The sequence below is a fragment of the Adiantum capillus-veneris genome, unplaced genomic scaffold, assembly GCF_014529385.1.
Source record: "Adiantum capillus-veneris isolate H3 unplaced genomic scaffold, ASM1452938v2 Hic_scaffold_274, whole genome shotgun sequence".
Classification (NCBI taxonomy): Eukaryota; Viridiplantae; Streptophyta; class Polypodiopsida; order Polypodiales; family Pteridaceae; genus Adiantum; species Adiantum capillus-veneris.
The window spans coordinates 194,560-220,736 of NW_028221402.1; the positions used below are offsets into that span (position 1 = coordinate 194,560).

General features: G+C 43.5%; 1 protein-coding gene and 2 pseudogenes across 2 annotated transcripts; 2 read left to right on the forward strand and 1 right to left on the reverse strand.

The window, feature by feature from the left end:
- The first annotated feature begins 2,080 nt into the window (after positions 1 to 2,080).
- Positions 2,081 to 20,754, forward strand: LOC147417336 (cytochrome P450 724B1-like; annotated as a pseudogene). Its single transcript, XR_015187383.1, has 6 exons — positions 2,081 to 2,384; positions 2,610 to 2,940; positions 3,291 to 3,443; positions 19,716 to 19,965; positions 20,480 to 20,565; positions 20,656 to 20,754. The product of XR_015187383.1 is annotated as a cytochrome P450 724B1-like (transcript).
- LOC147417337 (uncharacterized) lies at positions 4,242 to 7,051 on the reverse strand. The gene has a single exon (XM_086507706.1). It carries the CDS (start codon positions 6,573 to 6,575, stop codon positions 6,258 to 6,260), a length of 318 nt encoding a protein of 105 aa, XP_086363832.1. The 5' UTR covers positions 6,576 to 7,051; the 3' UTR covers positions 4,242 to 6,257.
- On the forward strand, positions 14,509 to 15,177 carry LOC147417338 (uncharacterized; annotated as a pseudogene).
- Positions 20,755 to 26,177: the final 5,423 nt, after the last annotated feature.

Below are 26,177 nucleotides of genomic sequence, written 5' to 3' on the forward strand. Positions count from 1 at the left end.
CTGCACCCGTCGAGACCACGTAGTCGAAAATGGCCTGCGCAGACCTTTGTCGAAGCCGAACGGTGGCGAGATGACCTCAGAATGAAATTCTGACAACACCAAGCCCTTCGGGCTTATCCCACGAGATTTGGGGCCGTGTCTTCGCCTGTCGAATTTCACTCCAATCTGAGCTGGTGACTCTAGCCTCCTGCAGTGCTGCCCCGAGCCTCGATCTGAGCTTTGATACCAGTTGAAGGAGTACGAGCGGAAGTGCGACGCGAGAGAGAGTGCGAAAAGAAGAGCACGACGATATGGTGAACTCGCTCTACTGTAATGTGTAGAGCATAGTGAGTTCTTATTAGGTTTTTACAAAAGAATATGTGTACATACCTGGCGGCCCGCCCACTTACCTGGGCGACCACATTGGGCTTTATACCCCAACAATTATGATGTGCACTACCACCATGCATTGCTCACAAGAAAGATGCAAGGATAGAAACAAGTAACAGAGTGGAGCACAGACATTGAATCCAATAGTGTTCCCATCCATGAAATCAATTGTAGGACCCACTCCATTCAAACAAAGTTTTATGATAACATTGACTTCACTTAGATAAGTTAGCTTTCATATTTTCACACCATGCACTTATCTGATTTGTATAATCAACCTTGGTAGCATTGCTAGACCAAGGTAGGCCAAAAGGAGGAATCTCTCTCTTTCTCTCTCTCTCTCTCTCTCTCTCTCTCTCACACACACACACACACACACACACACACACACACACACACACACACACACACACATAGTGGAGCTCTCCTAAGTTTGTTGAACAAAGGCTAGCACCTCATGAAAAATAATGTCTATGAGAAGCTCCCAAGTTTGGTATCAAAGAATGCTTTGCAACATGTAGATATATTGATGCTTGTTAAAATATGTCAAGAGATTGTGTTATGCATCACTTTAAAAAATTCAATAGATTATACACGTAAGAAGAGAGTATTGATAGTGTTCCACACGGAAGAGAAGATAGCCCTATGAGAATAGAGGTGATGTGTCTTTCGGACCGCAACAACATGCGGGTCTCACACACACACACACACACACACAGTGGAGCTCTCCTAAGTTTGTTGAACAAGGGCTAGCACCTCATGAAAAATAATGTCTATGAGAAGCTCCCAAGTTTGGTATCAAAGAATGCTTTGCAACATCTTAGATATATTGATGCTTGTTAAAATATGTCAAGAGATTGTGTTATGCATCACTTTAAAAAATTCAATAGATTATATATGTAAGAAGAGAGTATTGATAGTGTTCCACTTGGAAGAGAAGATAGCCCTATGAGAATAGAGGTGATGTGTCTTTCAAACCGCAACAACATGTGGTTCACATACTGTTAACTACTATGACAAGGCCAACCAAGCAAGACTAGTTCTTTTGTTCTTGAGACATACATCTATACTTTTACTAACTATGCAAACATTGTTTTGCTAATAAGTTTGGATTGGGATTGGTACACAAGAAGATTTAGAAATTTTCTCATGCAGGAAAAGAGAGTCTTTTTCAATGTTTTTCATACAATGCATAACATCATGAACTTTTTCTCGAGAGGCACCGCATGCCTAGCCCCCCCACGTCCAGGTCGGCGCTCCCCAGCCCCCAATCGTACCTAGCCAGGTATGCGGTGCCTCCCTCATAGAAGTTCATGATGTTGAGGTAAGCCACAATGTGGGGATTATTGTGAGAATTTGTCCAAAACTTCTTGTGGTAGGGGGTAGCCAAAGGCACTACTCCCCAAGCATTTGGTGGCACAATTTCATGGACTCAATCAAAAAGTTCCACGCGTGACTGCCATACTATTAGGCTCGTGAGTTGTGACAAGTGAATAAAATTGAAGTCTACTCTACCTGTGTGGAAATGTAGTGAAGCAACAAGGGGGGGTGAACTGAGGCACTACATTTTGCGTCCCTGGCATAAATGGGCAATATACATTAATGGAGTAGGAATACAGACTACCCTAGGCTAAGGCCGTACTGCACAGCGTAATAAAGTTGGAAGTTGGAAGGGGTGATGCACCGATCCGGGACGGGTCCATAAAAGGAGGGGATCCACCTTCGCACTTCGACGTTGGCAAGTTGGCGATGGACACCCTAGTTGATGTCCGCTTCTCTGCATGGCAACCACTGCTGCGGCTTGCTGTCCAGCTAGGCTTTCCCTTTGTGGGAGCGCTGCTGTGCTGCGCTAGCTTGCTTTACGCTTGGCACTTGGGATCGTACAGCAAGCACAAGGCTGGCAAGCTCCCCCCCGGAAGCGTGGGGTTGCCTCTGCTGGGCGAGACTCTTCACTTCCTCTTCAGCAAGGGCCCCATTGGCACCCCGCAGCCTTTCTTCTCGTCCCGGCTTCGCAGGTACGTCTATACTCTCTATCTCTCTCTCTCTCTCTCTCTCTCTCTTTTTCTCGCGTCTAGCGGAAAACGACGTCTTGGGTTCAAGACTCGTCGAGTCTTGTGGAATTGTTTGGCCATGACGTCTCACTCTTCTCTCTCTCTCTCTCTCTCTCTCTCTCTCTCTCTCTCTATCTCTCTTGTGCGCGCGCGCACACACATATGCAAACTAACACCCTCGTGTATCAGATACGGGACAGTTTTCAAGACCCATCTGCTTGGACGCCCAACTGTTGTGTCCATGGACCCCGAGCTCTCCAAATTTCTTCTAGCCAATGAGGATAAGCTGGTGAAGGTCTACCTTCCACATTTCATCACCAAACTCTTGGGACCCACAGTTTGCCTACAAGGTGCCAGCCATCGTGCGTTTCGCGAGCTCGCAAACCTGAGTGTGAACTCCAATGCCATCCAACGGCAGCATCTGGATGCTGTGCAAGAGCATTACTTGGCATGCCTCAGGTCCTGGCATCAAGGGCCCTCGTCTCCAGCTGTTGTGGAGGCCCAGCAACAATGCAGAGAGGTACTACACTGTTTTTTTCTAATTGCAGTTTCGAACAGAGTCTCACAATAATTCCCACATTGTGACTTACCTCAAAATCATGATCTTTTGTGAGGGAGGCACTCCATACCTAGCTAGGTACGATTGGGGGCAGGGGCCGTTGGCCCGGTGGTCCCCAGGTATGCGGTGCCTCTCAAGTAGAAGCTCATGATCATGTTATGCATTGTATGAAAAACATTGAAAAGGACTCCATTTTCCTATATGAAAAATTTCTAAATCTTCTTGTGCATGTACACCTGAAGCTTTATGCGAAAAATTTGTGAGTTCACTTGATTTTTTGCTTCTTTATTGGTGCATCTATATTTGTGCAGTGGGCATTTACCTACTCTGTGAAATACTTTCTCGGGTTGGAGCATGATGACCCGATCACCGCAGCACTCATGCAAGATTTCTTCCTGCTTTTAGATGGTGTTGCTTCAATCCCCATTAACCTACCAGGAACAACATTTAACAAGGCCCTCAAGGTAATCACCATGTTTATTTTTCTATTCAAAAGTGAGATAGGAACTATGGAGGAAGTTTGTTATTGTTATTGTTATTGTTATGGTGTGTGTGTGTGTGTGTACCTAAACCGTGTTATCAACTCCGAGTCAAAGCAAAGCTAAAATTGGTAACTCTTTTTTGCTTTGGTTTCCTCGATGTTTTCAAAGTTATCCATTGCAGTAAAAGCTCCTTCCAAATTCAAGATAACATTAAACTAGTATGCCTTGATTGCTTCACTATGTACATGGAAAGAAGTGATAATAGTATGGATTTTACCGCAAGGTGTAGCTTTTGGTGATGGCTCCATAGCATCTCTCCTCAAAGATTCCGCCCAAAACTCTGTGACCTCGCATCACAAAGAATATTGTGCATTAAAAGATGCATGGAGGTGAAATATATTTGATAACAATAAAGATTGAGAGAGATGCATTTTGTGCATTGCAATGTTTGTGCCCAAAAAGAAAAAGAGAAACCATACATATGTATGGTGTGGAGTTGGCACCGTTCTCCACATTTATAATAATACCGTAGGGAACGTGTCATTTTCTCGTCACTTTTATCTCCTCCAGTGTTGAAGGGGGATTTATGCTTCTTTGATATTGGAAGGATTTTTTAATGAAAAAATATTGTAGTTGTACAAGGAAGAACTCATTACCGATGTTTTATAAAAACATGTATCTTTTCACATTGCCAGGTCGTGGTGTATTGTCCGCATGTCCTTTTGTTGAGGACAACAAGTCTTTGTCACCTTTATCTAAAATCTTTTCAATAAAAATGGTTGGTTTAATATGTACATGATGTAATCTAAGAGCTTGAGATCACATAGAGGTAATCAAAACACAGAATACAAATTTACCTTTGATACCCGTCGTCTGCATCGAAACACAATCTTGGATGGATCATTGTTAGACCTTCCTTGCATTGTTCTATCACCTTCCAGCTAGTATGTGTTATGTCATCATCATCCCTTCTGCAACTTCTACCAACATGTTGTCTGTCACATTCACTTTTTCTATCATGCCTACCATTACCTACACTACTTTTAATGTTCGTGGTCTTAGGGTAGGTTGAATCTACCGAATTGTCCGTCTATAAGCTCACACACATACACAAAATCGCAATATTTTGGGCACCTCATGTGGCATTCATACACATACACTAACTCATAATATGTTGAGCACCTCATGTGGCATACATATTGATCAAATCATAGCCAAGCAGGCTATCTTTCTCCAAGAGTCCTCAAGTATGCTATCTTTTTGCAAGAGCCCTCGCCTTACATTTGCAAAAAACGGCCTAGAGCTTTCTGGCATTGTCCTTGGGGAGCAAATCCCACAATCAAGAGAGAGGCCATTGCTCCGCATCTACCAAAAACGGTCTAGAGCTTTCTGGCCTTGTCGCTATGGCGAAAATCCTACAAGCAGTGCATTCCAAGAGTCCCTGCTCAGGACAAGGAGTATTTTGAGAGGTTTTGGTGCTCTCCAAATTGCACGACATCTAGCAAACATGTTAACCAAGGCATTGCCAAGCATGACATCTTTTTCAACAACCCATGACTAACAATATCAATGTGAATTTTTATGCCCATATCAACATCTTACATCGAGTCCCAGTTTTTCAAGATGCATGCGTATGTGATTGCATCAGGGGAGAGGCCCTCAATTTGCATCGGTTGCAAACATTCTAGAGCTTCTTTACCATAGTTATTATGGGAAGTCAAGGTATTCCAAGAGAGGACATTAGCAAGATGGGGTTTGGATCAGTACATTGATATTGCACAACATGCATTTGCAGTTGTGGTCTCTTCAGGGAGGCATGCACCATCCTGTGGGGTGGAAGCTGCTAATAAGATCATCGTGAACTCTTTTGCCCATACCAGCACCTTGCATGATGCGAGATGCCTTCAAGATGCACATGTAGGTGATTATATCTGGAGCCTTGAGGTTCTCTCATCGCATCTGTTGAAAACAGTCCAGAGATTTCTGGCCCTGCCCAACTTGGGTATATCCCACAAGCAATGCACTCCAAGAGACAAGATTTTGGACAGGAAGTTGATTCAACCGTGTTGATTTTCTCTCTCTCTCTCTCTCTCTCTCTCTCTCTCTCTTGTTGCAACAAAAAATAGTCCATAGCTTCCTAGCCCTACTCCTGTTGGGCATATCCCGCAATCAATGCACTCCAGGAGACAAGAATTTGAACAGAAAGGTTTGTTGATTAATCTCTCTCTCTCTCTCTCTCTCTCTCTCTCAACATTGTTCCCCATTCCCACATAGGCATAGGCTGCTAGTAATGTAGTTCAAGGGATACTACTTATCATCTAAATGTGTACATTATGAAGCTCTACACACTTGGCATAAATAGTACCAAAAGCATGCAAGTACTTTGACTCCACAAACCCACGTCTATGAAGGCGATTACCGATATGAACATGGTGGATCAAAAGGAACAGAAATAGTGCCAGATGAAGCCCCCAACAGAGTTGGCCAGATAATGAGAAATCTATATGGGGCACATGTCATGATGTCATATTGAAATACACAAGCACTCTTCCATGCATACTACAATAAGTTATTGCTCCACCATGCATTCTGGAATATGCTAGTGCTCACTTCCATGCCTTTGCTTCCTCTCTAACTCAAGTAGGTAGAACATTTCATAGTCAAACAAAAAACAACAATTCATAATCAACAATACATTGCCTACCTATCGAATGTCATTGCAATTCTAGTTCGAAACAAAATCTGTACCAACAATTAGATTTGTTGTATTAGCTCCATTATGCATTCTGCAATAGGTTACTGCTTCTCTTCCATGCCTTGTCTTCCCCTCTCACTTCTAGACATGTTGAGGTAGGCCGAAAATAGAAGCATGCCATTAAAGCCTGAACAACCCTTGTAAGATGAAATTTGACTCCATGATCCATGCTCCACATCATAGAGAAGGAGAGCACTATAAAGTCCTTCCTTATACTCATCTAGATAATCAACAGCCATCATACATATATGCCTTCCATCAGTAGCAAAGGAGATGTCATGCTCACTAAGAAAATATGCATCGTATGGTTCAACAAGCTCTCTGGCACACCACCATCTTGCTGCAAACTGACCCAGCATGCTTGAGAACAATCATTCTCGACCTGAAGCTTACATACAAGCATACCCTCTACTAGTGTGTTTTAGAAAATTCGGAGCAAAAACCTTTTTACAACTCCCATGTATCTGACTTTGTGTGGTAGCCCTAGAGCATACACCTACCTTCAGCACTTCCCTAGAAAGGATAAAAAAACAAGTCAGCATTGGGAATAACGCAAATGGATCTGCAATCTTCTTCCAATCTCCTTGATGAAAGGGCACGGACACTTGTGACACATTGTAGACCATGCAGCAGATGAGGCCTCCAGCTGATGCTATTTAGAAGTTTTCGACAGTCCCCGGTTGTTCGTAGGTATACTAGTAAGGTAAGCTGATCATTTGGGAATAAGTCAAATGGATCTGTAATCTTCTTCCAATCTCCTTGATGAAAGGGCACGGGCACTAGTGACACATTGTAGACCATGTAGCAGATGAGGCCTCCAGCTGATGCTATTAGGAAGTTTCTTGTAGAATAGTCCCCGTTGTTCGCAGGTAAAAACACAAGCGATGTGAATCAGTTGTGATTGCGTTGGAAATGTGGCGAAAGCGATGAAGGGGAAAATCGAACCATCGATTGAGGGGGGAAATATAGGTGGTAAATTCCTTAGCAAATAAGTTGGAGCATGGGACCTTCCTCACCACTTGATGTTCTACATTACTTGAGGGGAGTAGATCCAAGAGTTCCATGCCCAGGACACGCATAGCAATTGATAGATGTAGGGGGAGGGCCACACATGGTAGGACATTGTACAAAACAACGTCATCGGGCAAGACTAGCTTTTGCTCTGGCTCCTGCTTCTCCTGCTGACCGTTGATCCCCCTGTCGGCCACATTGGAGGGCTCCTGAAATCCCCTCCTACTTTGTTATTTTTGCCCTCCTCCCCTTGAGGCTTTGGCACACCCTTTTCGTCGGCCTTCCTATATTTTCTCCAATTTCTCCTTGTGGTCTCGAGTGGTCATCCTCTTCATTCGGCCTCTTTCTCTAGCCGAATCCTCCTACTCTGCGTCCAAGGTGTCGATCTGCAAAACGTCACCTTTGTGTGTCGTTTGTGATTGGATGCATAGCCCTCTCTGCGGAGACAATGATTGGTCCACCACAGAGAGCCAATGATCCCTATTCGTGACGGGCTATTGAATTTCCATGTAGCTTTTCTTGGCTACTCTCAATGTACAAACATTCTTCTATCTCTCTCTCTCTCTCTCTCTCTCTCTCTCTGCAACATGAAATGCCCCAGTTGGACTTATCCCGCGGTCGATGCACTTCAAGAGACAAGATTCCAACTAGGAAGCTCTCTCTCTCTCTCTCTCTCTCTCTCTCTCTCTCGGGAAAACAGTCCAGAGCTTCCTGGCCCCGCTCCTGTTAGGCATATCCCGCAATCAATGCACTCCAATAGACATGATTCGGAACAAGAAGCTTTGCTCTCTCTCTCTCTCTCTCTCCGACTCTCCGAAAAACAGTCCTGAGCTTCCTGGCCCTGCCCCTGTTAGGCATGTCCCGCAATCAATGCACTCCAATAGACATGATTTGCTCTGTATGTGTTTAAGTGCGCGCGCGCGTGCTGCAGAAGACTACTCACCTGATTCTCTCACGGAGTCTCTCTCTCCCCGGCTACCATTCCTTTTCCAAAATTACGCGCGTGCTGCAGAAGCCTATCACCTGATTCTCTCTCCGAGTCTCTCTCTCCCCGGCTACCATTCCTTTTCCAAAATTACCTCACCATCCTTCGCCCTCTCTATTCTTTAATAGTTATTAACTCCATCCAATGAGATGCTACCAAGTGGCGTCAGTCTTCTTGAAGCATTCTCAAAAACGATTTTACATAATCAAGGTAGAAAAAATCTAACTTATTAATGTCTTTGAAAAAGTATATTTAATTGGCTTAATTTTTTCCAATCATTTTATTCAAAACCCTTAATCATAGGTTGGGACGGAGCAAATATAACTTTGTCTCTTTCTATTGGCTCCTATGTTCTAACCATAGTCACCATCCACAACGAAAATAATAGAATTGATTAAAGCCTCATATTCTGGAGTTTTGATCGAAACCAAACTAGTCAAGAAATGGCCTTTTTTTTAATATATAAAATCAAAATTAAGTACAAATAATTTGACCCCATGACCAACCATGATGCACGATTGAAGCCAAAGAAAATGCCAAAAGTAGAGATACCTTCAAAAGCGACAAGAAATTAATACAAAACACTTCAAGCGTTGGTACACAAAACTTTTGACAATTAAGAAACAATATATATTTTGTTTTGGCCAAGATTAAATGGCATTTCTTATTACTACTACTAAAACGGCGCCGCGTTCGAGGCGGCATGGCCCCTCTTATCCTCAAGCCTCGTGCAGAACAGCCCGTACCGTTGCACAATGTCTACCATGCCAACCTTTGTGGGCGCAGTGTATGCTTAGAGAATGCAAGCACATGCATAGGTAGCACCACAACATTGTGACATAGAGAACATCTGCAGAGACACACCAGCTTTTAATGTGTGCTACCAGGAGCACCTATAGCTCTCTCTCTCCTCCATGGTGGTGACAACCTGTAGCTATACTACTCCCTCTGCTCCATATAGTTAGCCTCCAACCTACCTTGCATGCATAGAGCTTGGCAGCATCCTCCATTGCTCGCCCTCAAAACCCCTTCCGCCACTGCATCAGCATTGCCCGGATCTGCGTATGCGGTTTGTTGGTTACTTACAACCATCCTGTGGTGTTGCTCCCACGTCCTCTGCAGGCTATTTTTTTAAGTTTTTACACTATTTTTCATTATTTTCAAGCGGAATTTCCCCTTTTCCCTTTGCTCTCAACTAGCAGTTTTTAAATTGAAAACGTAGAGCAATGGAGTGGCCCAATATCTGGGGTGGCCCAAACTCCAATCTCTCTCTCTCTCTCTCTCTCTCTCTCTCTCTCTCTCTCTCTCTCTCTCTCTCTCTCGTCATTGAGCATGGGTGATTCTCTACGGGAGGTGATATGCAAAAGCAGCCCACGATAAGTGCGAGCGAGCTGACACATGTATCTGACACATGTATCTCCTCTCTCTCACACGGTTACAACAGGTCCCCCCTCCCTCTCTCTCTCTCTCTCTCTCTTTTGTGGCACTCAATGCTCTCTCTCTCTCTCTCTCTCTCTCTCTCCTCTCTCTCTCTCTCTCTCTCTCTCACACACACACACACACACACACACACGTGTGCTGGGGTATGTGCGACCCTGAAGACCCTCCTGCCCCCCCTCTCTCTCTTTTTTCACAAAATCCTTGTCTCTACCTCTCTCTCAGCGCACAGTTGCAGGCAACACATCCGGAGGTGGCCGAACTGCTTAGAGATTTCCATGTGTCGGGGGGGAGGGGGAATCCCTCCCCCTTTTATTCACTCTTACTAATGGTGTGTGTGTGTGTGTGCATCTCCACATGAAACATAGTATTTAAGTACAATGGGCATTGCCTCTGGTGGCACCACTGGTTTCGGCAGCAACATAGCATCACATCTCTCTCTCTCTCTCTCTCTCATCATCATCATCATCATCAAAGCATCTCAGTTCTCTGTGTGTCTCTACCCTTCAAACATCTCTCTCTCTCTCTCTCTCTCTCTCTCTCTCTCATCATCATCATCAAAGCATCTCAGTTCTCTTTGTGTCTCTACCCTTCAAACATCTCTCTCTCTCTCTCTCTCTCTCTCTCTCATGTGTGCACTGTGTCACCAATGTTGTCGGGCTGCACGGAACACTTACCTGCAGAACAGCATGAGCATGCTGCAACACATGTCCGGGCAGGGGCGAGAGGGGGAATATTTTCCCCCTTTATATATAGTTGCTAACCTGACGTGTGTAAAACTTTAGCAATTTGCGTCTCAAGAATCTGGTCGAGATTTTACAATTTTAGTCAGTTAAAAATACATTAAATCCTTATTTTTACAAACAATGACTGAATGGAGGAGTGGAGAAGAAATGTTCACCAAGTTTGGATGAGCAAATGACCAAGTCTCTCTCTTGTGCGCATGCATTGGCCTGAAGCAATTGGAGTGAGCTACATGGAACATACACATGCGGCACGTCCTGGCAAAGGGAGGGAGGGAGAATCCTTTCCCCCTTTATATATGGTTGCTAACCTGACAAGTGTAGGAATTGAGTAGTTTGCATCTCAAGCATCTGGTCGAGATTTTATAATTTTAGCTAGTTAAAAATACACTAAACCTTGGCTTTTATGTGGACAATGATTAAAAGGATGAGTGAAGAAGAAATATTCACCAACTTTGAATGAGAAAATGAGCCAAATGGGGGCTGCTTTTTCTGAGGCTGTTAGGACGCCAGGTTTGAAAATGACATTGGTGCCTCGATAATAGTATGATGCTAGCTGCTTTCGCACTAAAAGGCAGGATGCTAACCTCTCTAGTCCTCCTCGAGATGTGTTAATCTATGTGATCCCTAAGTTCACTCCACTGGAGTCGCCTCACTCAGTGGACCACTCAATGCAAGCCGCCCTGCCTAGTTGTTATGATAGGAATGGTCATCATCAATTCTTGTTCCTAGAAAGACAGTCTCCGCCACCTCCCTATCTCTAACGCAAAGCACCATCTGTCTGCTCAGTGTATGATCTCTCTCTCTCTCTCTCTCTCTCTCTCTCTCTCTCTCTCTCTCTCTCTCTCTCTCTCTCTCTCTGTAGTGCTCTTGGCACATACCTTAGAAGATGCACAAAAGCTTATGAGTGTCTTTGAACGCTTTTGCCTACCTAGCGGGCTGATCGTGAATGGATCCAAAACCAAGGTTATGCTTGTAAAGACCCTCAATGATGAAAATCCATGCATTGTATACAACAATGAGCAACTTGAAGTAGTTAATAGCTTCAACTTGAAGTAGTAAATAGCGTCAAGTATTTTGGCCTTGAGGTTCCGTCCAATCATAGATGGAAGGATTGCGCAATGTGTCGCTTGGAATTCGGAAAGAGGTCTTATTATGCATTTGAGAACATGTGCAATGTTGGAGAGATCAAGTGTTGGGCTCTCAAAAAGCACCTCTCTGACGCATTGGTGACACCGGTGCTTCTTTATGGAGTGGAGGTGTGGGTGGTAGCATCAGGAAGTCTACTTGAAAAGAGTTTTGAGAATATCCAAAAGCGTTTTCTCACCAACTTTCTCCAAGTCAAGACACAAACACCCTACATGCTCTTACTTCTTGAGTCCGGATCGCTTCCCATTGAGGTCTTGGGCATGCAAAGGGTTGTGGAGTACATGCTTAAGACACAAAGTAGCCCTTTGTATCGACTTCCTAGAAACACATATGAAGCAAGTCAAAAGGTCCAAAAGACTAAGTTCGAGGTGGATACTTGACATCAAGAAATGGTTTGGAAGATGGGATGCATGTCACTTGGTCAAGGATGCGTGTCGATCGACTCCCAAGTTAATGAGGCCTTCTTACAACGCCAATGTATCACGGCTTGGGAGAAATCTGGAGGTTCTCGCTTTAGCCATTACATTAAACACATTGGCCCCAACTACAAATCTCTCTTCTTCTCCGAGCGCGGTAGCCGAACGCATCCCTACATCCTTGAGCCCATCCCATTGAGTGCAATCCGCACCATTGCCTCCATTCGTCTTAGCTCCCATTCTCTACGTTGCGAGACAGGACGTTGGGGCACTCACAAGGAGTTTCATCGACTTTGCACCTTATGCCCTCGTCAAGTGTGAGAGAGTGAGTACCACACACTACTTGAGTGCTCAGCTTTTGACCACATTAGATCCTCTTTTTCTCATATATTCAGCCATGAGCTCTCCCTTCATACCTTCCTCTCCCAACCATGATATAGACTCTCTATTGCGACGTTCATTTCAGTCATTTTTGAGCATCGAGAGTCACTTATGACTTCCACTCACACAATGTGACATGTTCATTTGGTCTCATAGGTCATATTTGATCTCCGAGGATGATAATAGAACTATCTATCTCTTTGTCTCTCTCTCTCCTCCTCTCTCCTCCCCCCCCCCCCCCCCCCCCCCCCCCCAAATACACAGTCAGACGGCATTGGCAGGATTCGCATGATTCTCTCTCTTTCTCTCTCTCTCTCTCTCTCTCTCTCTCTCTCTCCCCCCCCAAATACACAGTCAGACGGCGTTGGCAGGATTCGCATGATTCTCTCTCTCTCTCTCTCTCTCTCTCTCTCTCCTCTCCTCCCCCCCCCCCCCCCCCCCCTTATGTATTGGGAGGAGGGGCTTTAACGTCCTCTCTCTCTCTCTCTCTCTCCTCCTCTCTCTCTCTCTCTCCTCTTCTCTCTCTCTTATGTATTGGGAGGAGGCCCTTCAACAATTTTAGTGAGATAAAAATACATTAAACCCTATTTTTTAACAAACAATGATTGAATGGAGGAGTGGAGAAGAAATGTTGACCAAGTTTGGATGAGCAAATGATCAAGTCTCTCTCTTTGCGCGCATGCATTGGCCTGAAGCAATTGGAGTGAGGTACATGGAACACACATTCGACACGTCCTGGCAAAGGGCGGGGAGGGAGAATCCTTTCCCCCTTTATATATGGTTGCTAACCTGACATGTGTAGGAATTGAGTAGTTTGCAGCTTAGGAATCTGGTCGAGATTTTATAATTTTAGTCAGTTAAAAATACATTAAACCTTGGCTTTGATGTGGCCAATGATTGAAAGGATGAGTGAAGAAGAAATATTGACCAACTTTGGATGAGAAAATGAGAAAAATGGGGGCGGGGCTTGCTTTCTTTGAGGCTGTCGGGACGCTAGGTTTGAAAACGACATTGGCGCCCCGATAATAGTATGATGCTAGCTGCTTTCGCATTAAAAGGCGGGATGTTGACCTCTCTAGTCCTCCTCGCGATGTGTTGATCTATGTGGTCCCTAAGTTCACTCCCTCCCCTGGAGTCGCCTCACTCACTCCCACTCAATGCTAGCCGTCATGCCTAGTTGTTATGATAGGAATGGTCATCATCAATTCTTGTGCGTAGAAAGACAGTGTTTGCCACCTCCCTATCTCCAACGCAAAGCACCATCTGTCTGCTTCAGTGTATGATCTCCTCTCTCTCTCTCTTCTCCCCCCCCCCCCCCCCCCCCCCCCCCCCCCCCCCCCCCCCCCACACACACACACACACACACAATCAGGCGGCATTGGTAGGAATCTCATGATTCTCTCTCTCCCTCTCTCTCTCTTCCCCCCTCCCCCCCAATGTATTAGGAGGAGGGCTTTAACGTCTCTCCTCTCTCTCTCTCTCTCTCTCTCTCTCCTTATGTATTGGGAGGAGGGCCTTCAACAATTTTAGTCAGTTAAAAATACATAAAACCCTTTTTAAAAAAAAAACAATGATTGAATGGAGAAGTGGAGAAGAAATGTTGACCAAGTTTGAATGAGCAAATGACCAAGTCTCTCTCTTGCGCGAATATATTGGCCTGAAGCAATTGGAGTGAGTTACGTGAAAAATAAGCGTGTGTGTAAGATAGAGGGTCAAGTGGAGTAGTATCTCCACAATCTCGAAAAAATGAAAATCAAAATGAAAACACTCATTGTGTGGTGTGTGGTCGTGTGTCCGACCACCTAGTGTGGGAGGACACTTCTGCTGTTCTTGGCATGTAGCCTTTCCAGTGCTCATTATAAGGAGCTGCCTCACTCGTTGAGGGCAAGCTTAGTTTGGTCCAGTCTCTCTCTCTAAGTGTCTTGTAGTGAGCACACTACATTGGTGGAGGCGGCGGGCAAGGGTTAGTTAAAAAACCCTTTCTTGGTTTTCTTGGGAAGCCAAAGATGGCGATCTTCTCATGGGATACAGGGTAGCAAAGCCTTCTGCGATTCCGGGTGATAGCACCACTCTCTCAGCCTGTGCTAACGCTGAAGCCATGCACGCAGAGCTATACGCCATCAAATAGGCCTGCCAGGCCTCGCAAGCGGTGCAAAGCCCGTGGAGGGCAATGTGGAAGAAGAACAAGCCTCAGCTGGGAGTGACGGTGGCGCTTCAAGTCTCCAGCAGCTCACAGGCATTAACACGATTATGTTTTATGCGCCCGTGCTTTTCCAGACTGTGGGCTTCAAGAGTGACACTGCCCTCTACTCAGCTGCCATCACGGGGGGATCAATGTGCTCTCCACGCTTGTGTCGGTGGCACTTGTCGATCGGCTGGGCCGCAGAAAGCTACTGCTGGAGGGCAGCATGCAGATGTTAGTGGTGCAGGTTTCCATCCGAGTTTTGCTTATGAAGTCGCTGAAGGCAGGGCTCTTGCCACCATCAACGCCCACATTGCGATCTGTGAAATGCATGAAGGTGGAGGATCAAGCAGTGGTAAAGCGAAAGCAAGGGATACCACTCAACCTAAATTGGAGTCCACCAACATGGACGAGGTAGAGTATGTGAATAAGGCATACCCAAGGTCCATTGTTGAGGTCGATCCTGTGACTGTGTTTCGTCGTATAATAGTAGAGAGACGCACAAGCTTAACCATGGCTAGGGCAGAGCAGCAAGAAGATGATGTGGCCATCAAACAATCCACGGCTCCCCTGCCTTTCATCCTTGACAGCAAATGGTCAGACGCAAGCGAAGGACACTATCAAAGCTCCCGAAAGCAGATTTCCCTAGTGAAGTGACGGTGCCAGCGAAGATACCACTGGGACGTAGTTCAAGGTGCTGCCCAAGACTTAATTGATTGCCTATCAGGCCGCTGATAACCTTTGCATGCTCAATGATGCTCGATCACAAATGTCGAGTTCTAGAAGAAGGACAAAATCAAGAATCATATTCAAGGGTTGTTCACAGACATAGGAGTTGCTGCATCTTTGGTGCAGAGGTGCCTAGTCTTTTCATTTGCCAATGTAATAATCGAGCTCCATGATTCAGTTTCAGTTTTAAGGTCTCTTTCTTTGTAGTAGGTTTTTCCTAGTCTTTGTCTTACTCGATCACACCGAACCCCTTTATAACGATGATGTATGTCGCAAAAAATTTCGCACCCAATCCTCAGTCAGTCCTTCCTCATCTTGTCCATTTCATATGGATAGCGACCTAATGTTTGCACAAGCGAGATGTATGAGTTCCATGCCTTGATGATGATCGGCATGATGTCGAGTCTAGTCCCCCAAGCTCAGTTTCTTAGCCCCTAAGCCGTTGTATGATCACTCCCTCGAGATGAGGCGTCGGAATTGATCTCTCTTGTGAAGTCCATTCTCAACCCAACATTGTAAAAAGATGTCCATCTTTTTCTCCCTAAGGGGGGAGGTGTGGTTTTGTGGTCGTGTGTCCGACCACCTAGTGTGGGAGGACACTTCTGCTGTTCTTGGCATGTAGCCTTTCCAGTGCTCAATATAAGGAGCTGCCTCATTCGTTGAGGGCAAGCTTAGTTTTGGTCCTGTCTCTCTCTCTAAGTGTCTTGTAGTGAGCACACTACAATAGAAGTGTAAAGTAAAAAGATTTTTTATGTCCGTATAAATAGAGATGGTCAAGTGCACCTTATACATACCTAAAGGGAGAGAGAGGAGTCTCCCTTAGATTCTCCCCCATCTTCTTTTGCTACATACAGAGGTGGAATCTCAATCAGATTCCTTGTAGACGATGAAGACCGTCCTTATGACGGAATATGTAGCCGGATCCAGCTTCTACAAAGTCTAGGGCAGGATTTGAACTCGAGAATTTCATAGTTCTGTCCTTCGTCATTCACGCTAGCAATCTGAGCAATCTGTGCTCTCGAGTCTCTATTCCTTCAAAATTTACAATTATAAATGATTGCACGATCGTTTAAAAAATACATTGTAGCCAAGATCCCCCCTACAAAAGTAAAAAAAAGAAGAAGAAGAAGCAGCAGCAGCTCTCCTGCAAGAGATAGGTTGTAGACGAGTTCAACCATTTCGAGCACACACGTCCCACCCTTCTCCTCGCGGGTCCCTTGCTACGTCCCGCATGCACTTCCCCATGTTTGCGCCTTGAAGGCTGCTGAAAACAGAGGTCTGTGAGAGAGAGAGAGAGAGAGAGAGAGAGAGAGAGACTTGATCTCCAAGGCATAGGGTGGAGTTCCCCAGAGAGACAGAGAGAGCCTACGCTGCCTCTGAAACAGCGAAGTCCGCCGACAGCATGCTGTATGAAATGATGTGTGAGAGAGAGAGAGAGAGAGAGAGAGAGAGAGAGAGAATCTCTGCCAGATTTTGATAGATTTGACGCCTCCGTACTTTTTTGAGGCCTCCTTCATTGGGAGAATCTCGTATTCAGAACCATCGCCGAACCACGCGCATAGTAGTAGGTAGTAGCGCGCTGCGCCGCATACCGATTTAATCTGGCGCTCTCTAAAAGAAATTCATTACATTCCGCCCGCCACCCCTTCATTTTTACCCCTTCTTTGCTTCACCTGCGCCTCCCCTGCCTCCATCGTCTCCTCGACCCATCCTTCTGCCACCTTGTCTTCCCCTGCCTCATCTATAGGGACAGTTCTTAACCTATGGGTCCTATGTTCTTTTGTCATTGAATCAACTCTTGTTTACGAAGACACTAATTTACATTATATTCTTTTTGTTTCGTAAAAAATCGTTTGGGATAAACGCGCTACACCTTTGTCTTGGATCTGACGTTAGTGTTCAATTGTCCGTCAGTCGTTTGTACGCACTCTTATTCTTTCATATACAACGAATAAAGAGCTCCTCACTCACAATACTTCCAGATGTTGCTCCAACCGACACTCTTGTGCTCCTCCTCTTTCTCGCACACACCACACCGTACTGCGCACGCATGCATCCGCCAAGTCGTAGCGATGGCAGTCCCTCAACAACGACGGAGCTCGACGATTGGTGGCATCGGATAGGCAAGAATTCGGTGAGCTTTGGCTACACCCGGAGGAAATCAGGTAGATCTTGACACACAAGTGTGTGGGAAATTTGTTGAGAGAATTAGGGATCTCTACAAAAATAGAGCATGGGATCTTCACGGCATCGAGTGTAGAGAATTGGAGAGCAGGAGTCCAAAGGCAATTGATTGCAAGTAGGAGCTCGAGAAATAGAGCAGCAAGGTGTATGGGAGCTCGCCAGCAAACGGAATCGGGCTAAGGGTCAAGTTTGAGCTCGGACCAAGCAAAGGGTTCCCTGTCTTCTCCTTTTTGCTTGCATTTCGAAAACAAAGGAGAAGACGAATGAAAAAGAGTGCAAAATTCTCTTGATTGCATGGGAGACTCTACCTTGAAAGTATTTTTTTCGTCGTATGATGCTCAACATTTTCATGAGTCAGTCATTAGAACAACGGCTTGTTTAAGAACTGTTCTTCTATAGGGAAGGGGAGTAAAGTAGGATATCTCCCAATTGACTTGGAGTACATTAAGTTACCCATCTAATTTAGAGAACATGCACATATGCCATAGCATTATCGTCTACATCATTAGTTCAAGGAGAATCTCTGTGGGATTCTCTCTGTGGGATTCCTTTGCCAGGCTTGCTTCACAAGCGGAAAAGGCCTCCGTTGGAGCGGTTCCCATGTGAGCCCTCTTCCCCAACTCGCAAGCAAGTCGGTACCTCCTGCCGCTCTTCTCAAATCGACCCCCCATACCTGATCTCCCCTTTGCGGCCATCGCTGCGCTGGTGCCTCCCTCCCCTACTCATTGCCAATCCACATGCCCCCAACATCCTCCCATGCCCCCTCACGACCTACGGACCTGAGATGTCCACTTTGAAGCCCTGATCGACAGCTTTGCACAGCTTTTTCTCGTCTCCGCCCTTTCGCAAAATTGCTACCCTGTGGCTTTGGTGCTGTTTAACAACAGTGCCAGGGTGAAAGCATGTTAACCTGTCGCGCTTTTTGTGCTAGTTAGCGATTTCAAGTTAGCACATCTTCAAAAAGTTGGACGTCCGGTAAATTTTTTATAAATAATATCAAAATTTGTCGGAGGTTGTACATTTGGATTCCTTGTTTCAAGTGTTTTCTATTGATATATTATATGTCATAGATCTTGGAGATGTAGCTCAAGTTATTGTATTAGTTAGCATATGTCAAAATTGTGCTAGTTAGCATTGTCCGGGACATGAAAAAGCATGACAAGTTAACATGCTTTCATGAGAGAGAGAGAGAGAGAGAGAGAGAGAGAGAGAGCGACACAGAGAGATCGATCTGTCGACGAGAGAAAGCATGACTCTGTTGTTCGTGCAGTCCTCTGATGCTCTGTGTGTCCCGTAGCTCTTCCATACCATGCCTTCCGCTCTTGCAGAGACGAGTCCACGAACACACTGCATGTGCATTACGCTCTTGCACCTCCATGCCAAACAGACAGAGGAGAAGCGAATGACCACGGCCTGGACCCGAGCTCAGCCCGCTGGCAAACCAAAACAAGATGGACATTGTCCACTTTGAGCATTAGAGTAGTGCGAGAGAAAGATAGTCGACCTGATTAGAGTGCAACAGAGAGAGTGAGAGAGACAGGGAGAGAGAGCCGCCTCTAATCGTGTGCAGGAGAAGAAAAAGAAGAGGAGGAGGAGAATTTTAATGTCGTGGGAAGCTATCCCGAGATAAAGAGTGACCGCTGACAAATGTCAAAACAAATTTAAAAACAAGAAGATCCACGTCTCCACCCTCTCTTTTGCTTCCATTCTAAATTGGCATCTTCGTGAGATTCTTTCCAAACAAATGAGAAAAAGATTATAGGGCATACTCTTTTATACTCGTTTGGCATACATAAAAGCTTGTAAATAGAAGTTCTACCAATAATCCTCACCGATCACATTACCTTTTTACATTCTTCACCGACATGTTGGTTAATTATAAAAATTAACTTGTAATTTATTTTTGTGATTAGAAGGGAAAAATGGAATTATGCCCATCCATAGGGAAGGGCATTGCTTCCCGCTGCTCGTCTTTTGACCCACCTCACCTATCTCAACCTACAACCTCTTGCGTTGTTGCTCGACCGCCACTTGCCCCCTTTCCCCAGTCATTCACATACGATCCAAAAGGATCTTTGTTGATTCCACTTAAACAAATCAGCCTACATTGACACCTATTTGTTATATGCACATGCATCCCAATTCTGTATGCAAGGTCAACTTTTTAAATCAAGATTTAGTGTCACATAAGTGTATGAATGATAGGATAGCTCTACATCTTCTTGGCCATTTGTTCTTGTAAAGGTTATCTTGTAAAGTGTTTCTCGTGTCTTTTTTGCTAGGCTTCTAAAAGAATAAACTTTACAATAGGAAAGCTAGTTAGGTCAAGGAGACTTGAACCTCGAAAAGAGGCAAGGATTTCCTTGACATCCTTTTGAAGCGAATTGCCGGAAGTGGAGATGAGTATGGTGGCTACATGTTGCAGATTGGATTTATGCATTTGTGTTGGCAGCTTATGAAAACACTGCGATACTTTTTGCGAATATCTTGAAGTTCCTCTCTGAAAACGAACATGTCATCCATGAGCTTCAAGTTAGTGCAAATCTCTCCCCCCTCTCTCACTATGTTTAGGAATACAAATCACCAGAAGATTTAGAAAATTTTTCATATAGGAAAACAGAGTCTTTTTCAATGTTTTTCATGCAGTGCATAACAATATCATAAGCTTCTGCTCGAAAGGCACCACATACCTATCTAGGTACGATTGGGGGCAGGGGCCGACGGTCCCTCGCCCCTAATAGTACCTAGCAAGGTATGCGGTGCCTCCCTCACAAAAGCTCATGATGTTCAAGTAAGTCACAATGTGGGAATTATTGTGAGAATTTGTCCAAAACTTCTTGCATGTGTACTAAACTTATGTTCATTTATGCATGCACGCGTGCGCGCACACACATATTCATCACTAACATATTTTAAGTCGCATAGTCTATCTATCTAGTATCTACCAAAAATGTGTATTCTTGCTTATGGACAAGTAGATCTATAGGTAGCTAATAAATGGATGGATAGCTTGATTTGGCCCCCCTTGATCTATGATATTTTTTAGAGGGAGAATTTTCCCCTTCAAAAACCAAGCCGAACAACGAGAAGCTAACATGGGAAGACTACCAAAGTATGCGCTTCACAAAAAATGTAAGAAAAGCTTTGTAATTTGTCTTCCTTTTGCATTGGTTATGTGGAAATGAAGGATCTATCTAATGAGTTCATGTATGTTCTGTGAAGGTGGTGAAGGAGACATTGAGAATGGCCAGCATTGCACCATATGTTTTTAGACTCTCCCTTGAAGACATTTGCTTTAAAGGTGACTTCCCATTCACTTGAGGCAACTTTTTCTATTTGCATTAATTCACATGATCCAAATATTTTTTTTTTAAATTAACATATCTCTTACTAATGTCCATGATTAAATGCCTTAGACTTGCAAAAGATTTACTTTATCAAATGTATAAAAGCTAAGGTGTAGTTTTTTAATTTCTCTGTACTATACTCTTCATCTCCAAGTAATTTTTAGCACATGTAGAGAGGCTCGAGCAAATCGAGAGAGATTAGAAAGGTATGGGAGTCCCACACACAGAGAGAGAGAGAGAGAGAGAGAGGTTTTAATGTTGTAGCAACAATCCCGAGAGATCTCAAAGATCTGTCGATGAAATCAAGGCTTCATATACAAGAAGCAATTGTGATAAACAATCTATCACACTTGGGTGATATAATTAATCCATTTTTTTCTTCTTATTTTCACACACACACACACACACACACACACACACACATATATATATATATAATATATAGAGAGAGAGAGAGAGAGAGAGAGAGAGAGAGAGAGAGAGAGAGAGAGGACTTCAAAGATGGTAGTGACTAACTCTGTAGCTATCAACTTTGCTCGAAAGATGTATTTTTTGGAAAACTTGGAGAACCCCACATATCGAATATTTTAGAGGTCAATTGCCTAAATTTGAAGGTTTTCAACACTAAATTTCTTAAAGTTTTCTCACCTTCAATTTTTGAATTATAGGTGAATTTCAATACTTGTATGTGGGATTACGCTTAACCTAGGGTTTCTTTCAAGTAATGGAACTTCTGAGCTTAATGAAAAATTTGGATCAAATTTGGGCCATCATCCATCCCTAATTTTGTGATCATGTAGGTTAACACACATGTAATCATATATTCACTTAGGTTTTTTTTTTTGGGGCAAAACTCACGATTGTGAGTAGATTATATTAACATAGCAAAAAAATTACAAGTTCTTGCCATGCTCAAGCCGAGCTGTTCAAGCTTCCCTAGGTTACCACTACATCGGTTGAAAGGGGAGCCACCCCAGGCAAGTGATTAGCCAACCCTTTTACTCAAGAGAGCCCATATCGGCTACATCCTTGCTCCACTCATCAAAGTTGAATTGTTTCCCAAAGGCCATGACTGCCTTCCTACTTTCTTGGACTATCTTGGTGAATTTAGTTGTTTCCAATGTATTCTCGAATATCCGATCGTTTCTTGCCTTCCAAACATGATGGAAATAGAAGTATCTCACCATTTGCACGACTATGAGAAGTGCCTTACTCTTGAACACCTTACCTCCCCAGAATAGATCATTCTTGAAGAAACCTATTTTCCAGGTTTTTTGGACCCATTTGCAGATTCTCCATGCTAGCCCACAAATCATTGGGCACTCCTTGTTCAGAGGTGAGCGAGGTCGTCCCTAGCTTATCTACATTGTGGGAATTTGTCTGGACCAATTCCCCTGGAAAATACCTTACCCCAGTCAGCATGGATCCCTATAGAGCCTTCCACACAAAAAACTTCATCCTATGTGGGTCGTGGCCATGAAGGCTGCTATATATTGTTTACAAGTGTCTCCCATCTTGACTCCGATCAGTTCTTCCCCCATTGCTTGTTAAGCAATGTGAACCAATCTTTTTAATACATAAGTAAATAGTACATTTCCTTAGTTTGAGGTTTAAGGAAGTGTCTGTTCTTAGGCCACTGCCACGCGTTTAGAGCTCTACTCACTAGTAACCTTTTTGTCCCATTCAGATTATACTGGAGAGCTAGATGGTCTGTTTCTTTCCAATTGCAACTATTGTAATCCCAGAGTTGACCAAGACATTTGATACCTTCGTTATTAATTTTCCTAGAAACTTCTCTCCAGAAAGGGGTTTGCAGGATGCTTCCGACCTTGGGGACTAATGAGTTATAGAATTAAAAAGTATCTAAACAACTTTCCCCTTTCCAAGGACTCTATGGTCCTTTTGAATTTTCAAGCGAGTTCGCATGTCATACCTGCAAGTTTGAGAATGGCCCGCCAAGAAGCAAGCAGCTTGTCGTGTACTTCAAGCCCTTTCCACAGTCCTCCTGCCATGCATATCTTAGAGTACTCCATCATAGCCCTAGCCATAACATCCCACACCTAGTCCTGTTTTGCGAGTGCAACCATAAACTTTGTGCAGAGGGCTTCCGCATGAATGCTAGGATTAAGAATCCCAAGGCCGCCTTGCTCCAAAGGTTTGGCAATCGTGTCTCCCATTTAGCCCACTTCCTGGGGCCTGAGCCTTTAATGTTGTTTTTCCATAGGAATCTCTTAGTTGATTTCAAGAACCCTTTCCAATTACACTTGGCCATCTTAAGCAATGGCCCATTGAAGGCTAATTAGGGGAAGGAATTGATGATCATGATTCTGCTCGAAAAAGAGAGGAGCACGTTCTCCCCCTTTACATCTTGCTCTTCACCTTCTCCAACACCCATAGGAATCTTTTCTTTTGGCTACATCAACCCCATAGGGGCTCCCAAGTGCCAAAAAATGTTCCCTTTTGTTACAATATTCCCTGTCCACATTGAAAGGTGGAATGAGTCATTTTCAGAGAGAGATCAATCTTGACTTTTCAATGCTACCCTTTGATTGTGATGCTAGAGAAAACCTTGCAGAGCCTTCTTGATGTCCTGAGGCAATCTCTGAGAAAGTGCAAGGTGTCATCCACAAAGAGCTTAGCGAGAAGTTGGTCGTTGTTAAGAAGAGTTAGCCCTTGATTCTCCTCTTTAGCTGCACTATCTTCAAGTAATGTAACCAGAGGATGGTATCCAATGACAAACATTAAAAAGGAATGGGGGCAGCCATGCTTAATAAATACTTTTACCTCAAAGGCCCCCACAATCCTTTCATTGAAGAGGATATTTGATTGTCTCCTAGTATCAAGAGTGTTGACAAGTCAACACATCCGAGGCCGAAAGCCTAGCGACTTCATGACATCTTCAACAAATGACCATGTAATCTTGTCGTAGGCCTTATCTATATTGAATTTTAGTAGAACACACTCTTGCTTAGTGACTGAAGCATATTCAATACCAACCATTGCTGCTAGAATGTTGTCATATATTGACCTTCCCTTTATGAATCCATGCTAGTGAGGGGTGAGGACTTTGTATAAGAGGGGAAGAGCTGCAGGTCTATAGATTTGGCATTTATTTTATATGAAACCGACATCATCATTATGGGGCATCGATGATTCAAATGGAACAACATACTTGTTTATGGATGGGCTTGATGAGGCCTCTTTTAATCCTCAAGTCCAACACCCCATCAATCAGGTCTTAATTGCCATTTGTGTGATTGGATATCTTGGATCGGTGAGTGCCTAGAATTGGCTTCAAAGAGGGAGGTCATTCTTTTGACACTCCCAATAAGAGTCGATTCGGCACCTTGCACCTCCTGGTAGTGATCATTGGGTTGGCCTGTGATTTGCGAAGGTGGTTGAACATAAGTTGATCCATTTCATCCAGATCCTTAACCTCATTTCCATTGCCATCGATGAGCGAGTGAACCAGACCCCTATTTCTTTTTGACTTTGAGGGCCCTAAAAACATGTGCATGATTGGCCTCCTTCTATTGAAGAAGGTTTCTCTAAATAGACTTTTGGCCTTCTCCACACCTCCTCCAGTTGGCGGTCAGTTAAGTCCCTTCTAGCTTTGAGCCATTTTTTGTGATATGCTTTCGAAGCAGATCGTTCCTATTTTTTGATGGTAAGTTGATAAGAAGTTCCACTTCATCAACGAGTTGCTTGCATCGTCCCTCTTGGTATTTCTTCCTTGGTCCTGCAATATTTATGGCTTTTTGCATACTCTTGGTAAAGATATCCCAGGTCCTAGGTCTTCCTGAGAAAGGGAGCTAGCTCCAAGGGATGCCACATTGGCGAGATGAAGGGAAGAGAGATTGGAAAAGACATGATTTTGATTCTATTTGCATGTGTTTGTAGCCAAGTTGCTCAAAATCCTATCTTTTTGGATTACATAAGGAGTCCTTAGTAAAGCGTTGGATTTTTGGTGCAATTCTGGAGTACTGGATAAAGCTTTTCAATTAGTGTCACATAGCAAAGAACTTTCTTTTTTAATATTTCTTCTAGGTCTTTTTGAGATGTTGAAATTTGTGTACCTTTCTCTTTAAAGAGGATCATATACAATCTTTCTAATCTTCTTTTACCCCTTTTTGGTCTGCAGAAGACCATAGTGAGGTGGGTGGATTTTGGGTGCAAATTGTAGACCGTGGATGTAAGTTGATCGAATGGAGGACACGTATACAATTGCTTGTTTTTTTAATATGTTTTTAAGGTTTTTGTGAAAGGTGTTGACATTTGTGTACCTCTTTCTTTAAAGAGGACCATTGAAAATTGGGTCACACAAAGTCTTTTTCGTCCTCTTCCACTTTTTTTTTTGGTTATTTAGTTTGTAAAAAAATCATGGCTCCATTTCATTAAAAAAATATTTATCTTTGTTATTTGGATTGCTTTAAAAACAAAGCATCAGTAGCACATTCATAGAATTTGATCCTATGATATGAAATAATGTAATATTTTGATTTGTAAAAAAATCCTTTTTATTTAAGACCTCTTAAAAGGACATGATGTGAAATAATGTAATATTTTGATTTGTAAAAGAACCTTTTCATTTAGGACCTCCTAAAAGGACATTTCATGATTTTTTTTTAAATTCTTATTGAATCTACTTTTTCTTAAGAATTTGTTAATTATTATCTATGCTTATTCGATCTACTTTTTAGTTTGTAATAAGGTCCTTTGTTTTGTTGTTTTAAAAAAAAAAAACATTTTTACTTTATTTTGTTTTGAAAGTCAATGTGATCTTTTGAGCTTGTTTAGTAGATCCATCTTAATAGACAAGGCATTTCTACTACATCTTTATAGAGTTTAGAAAAAATAAGTGTCATCTTAAGGAGATTCATTTTTTTTTCAATTTGAAGGCCATAAAAAACTCCCATTTTTTTTTTATCAACATTTACACAAACTTTAACACGCTATTTGTTGACCATTTCACCTCTAAGTAGATTTGTGTGTATTTGTGTGCGGGGGCCGGGGACAAAGGAAAAGTGCATTTCCCATATCCATAATCCGTTGTCGAAAGCAGTGGTGCGGACCATACCGATCGATTGACTATTTTGGAATCGTTAGCTTCTTACGCCCGTGTCACATTGGGACATGCACAACGTTTATTCTCTTCCCAACCAATCAACGGATGGTCGATGGAGTCAGTATGTCACACTGGATGATGTCCATGTTTCCCCAGCTTAGTTGGTTGTCTATCTAATCGACATACATTTTCCAAAACTATATCAGCATCCCAGCCCCAACACTAATCCTGCCGTTTGTGATTGGACCATAACAACTTTTCTAAATTCTTGCACACGCTCAGTGTGATAGCATTTGTGCATAGCTATTGTAATCCGAACTCATCTCATGCAA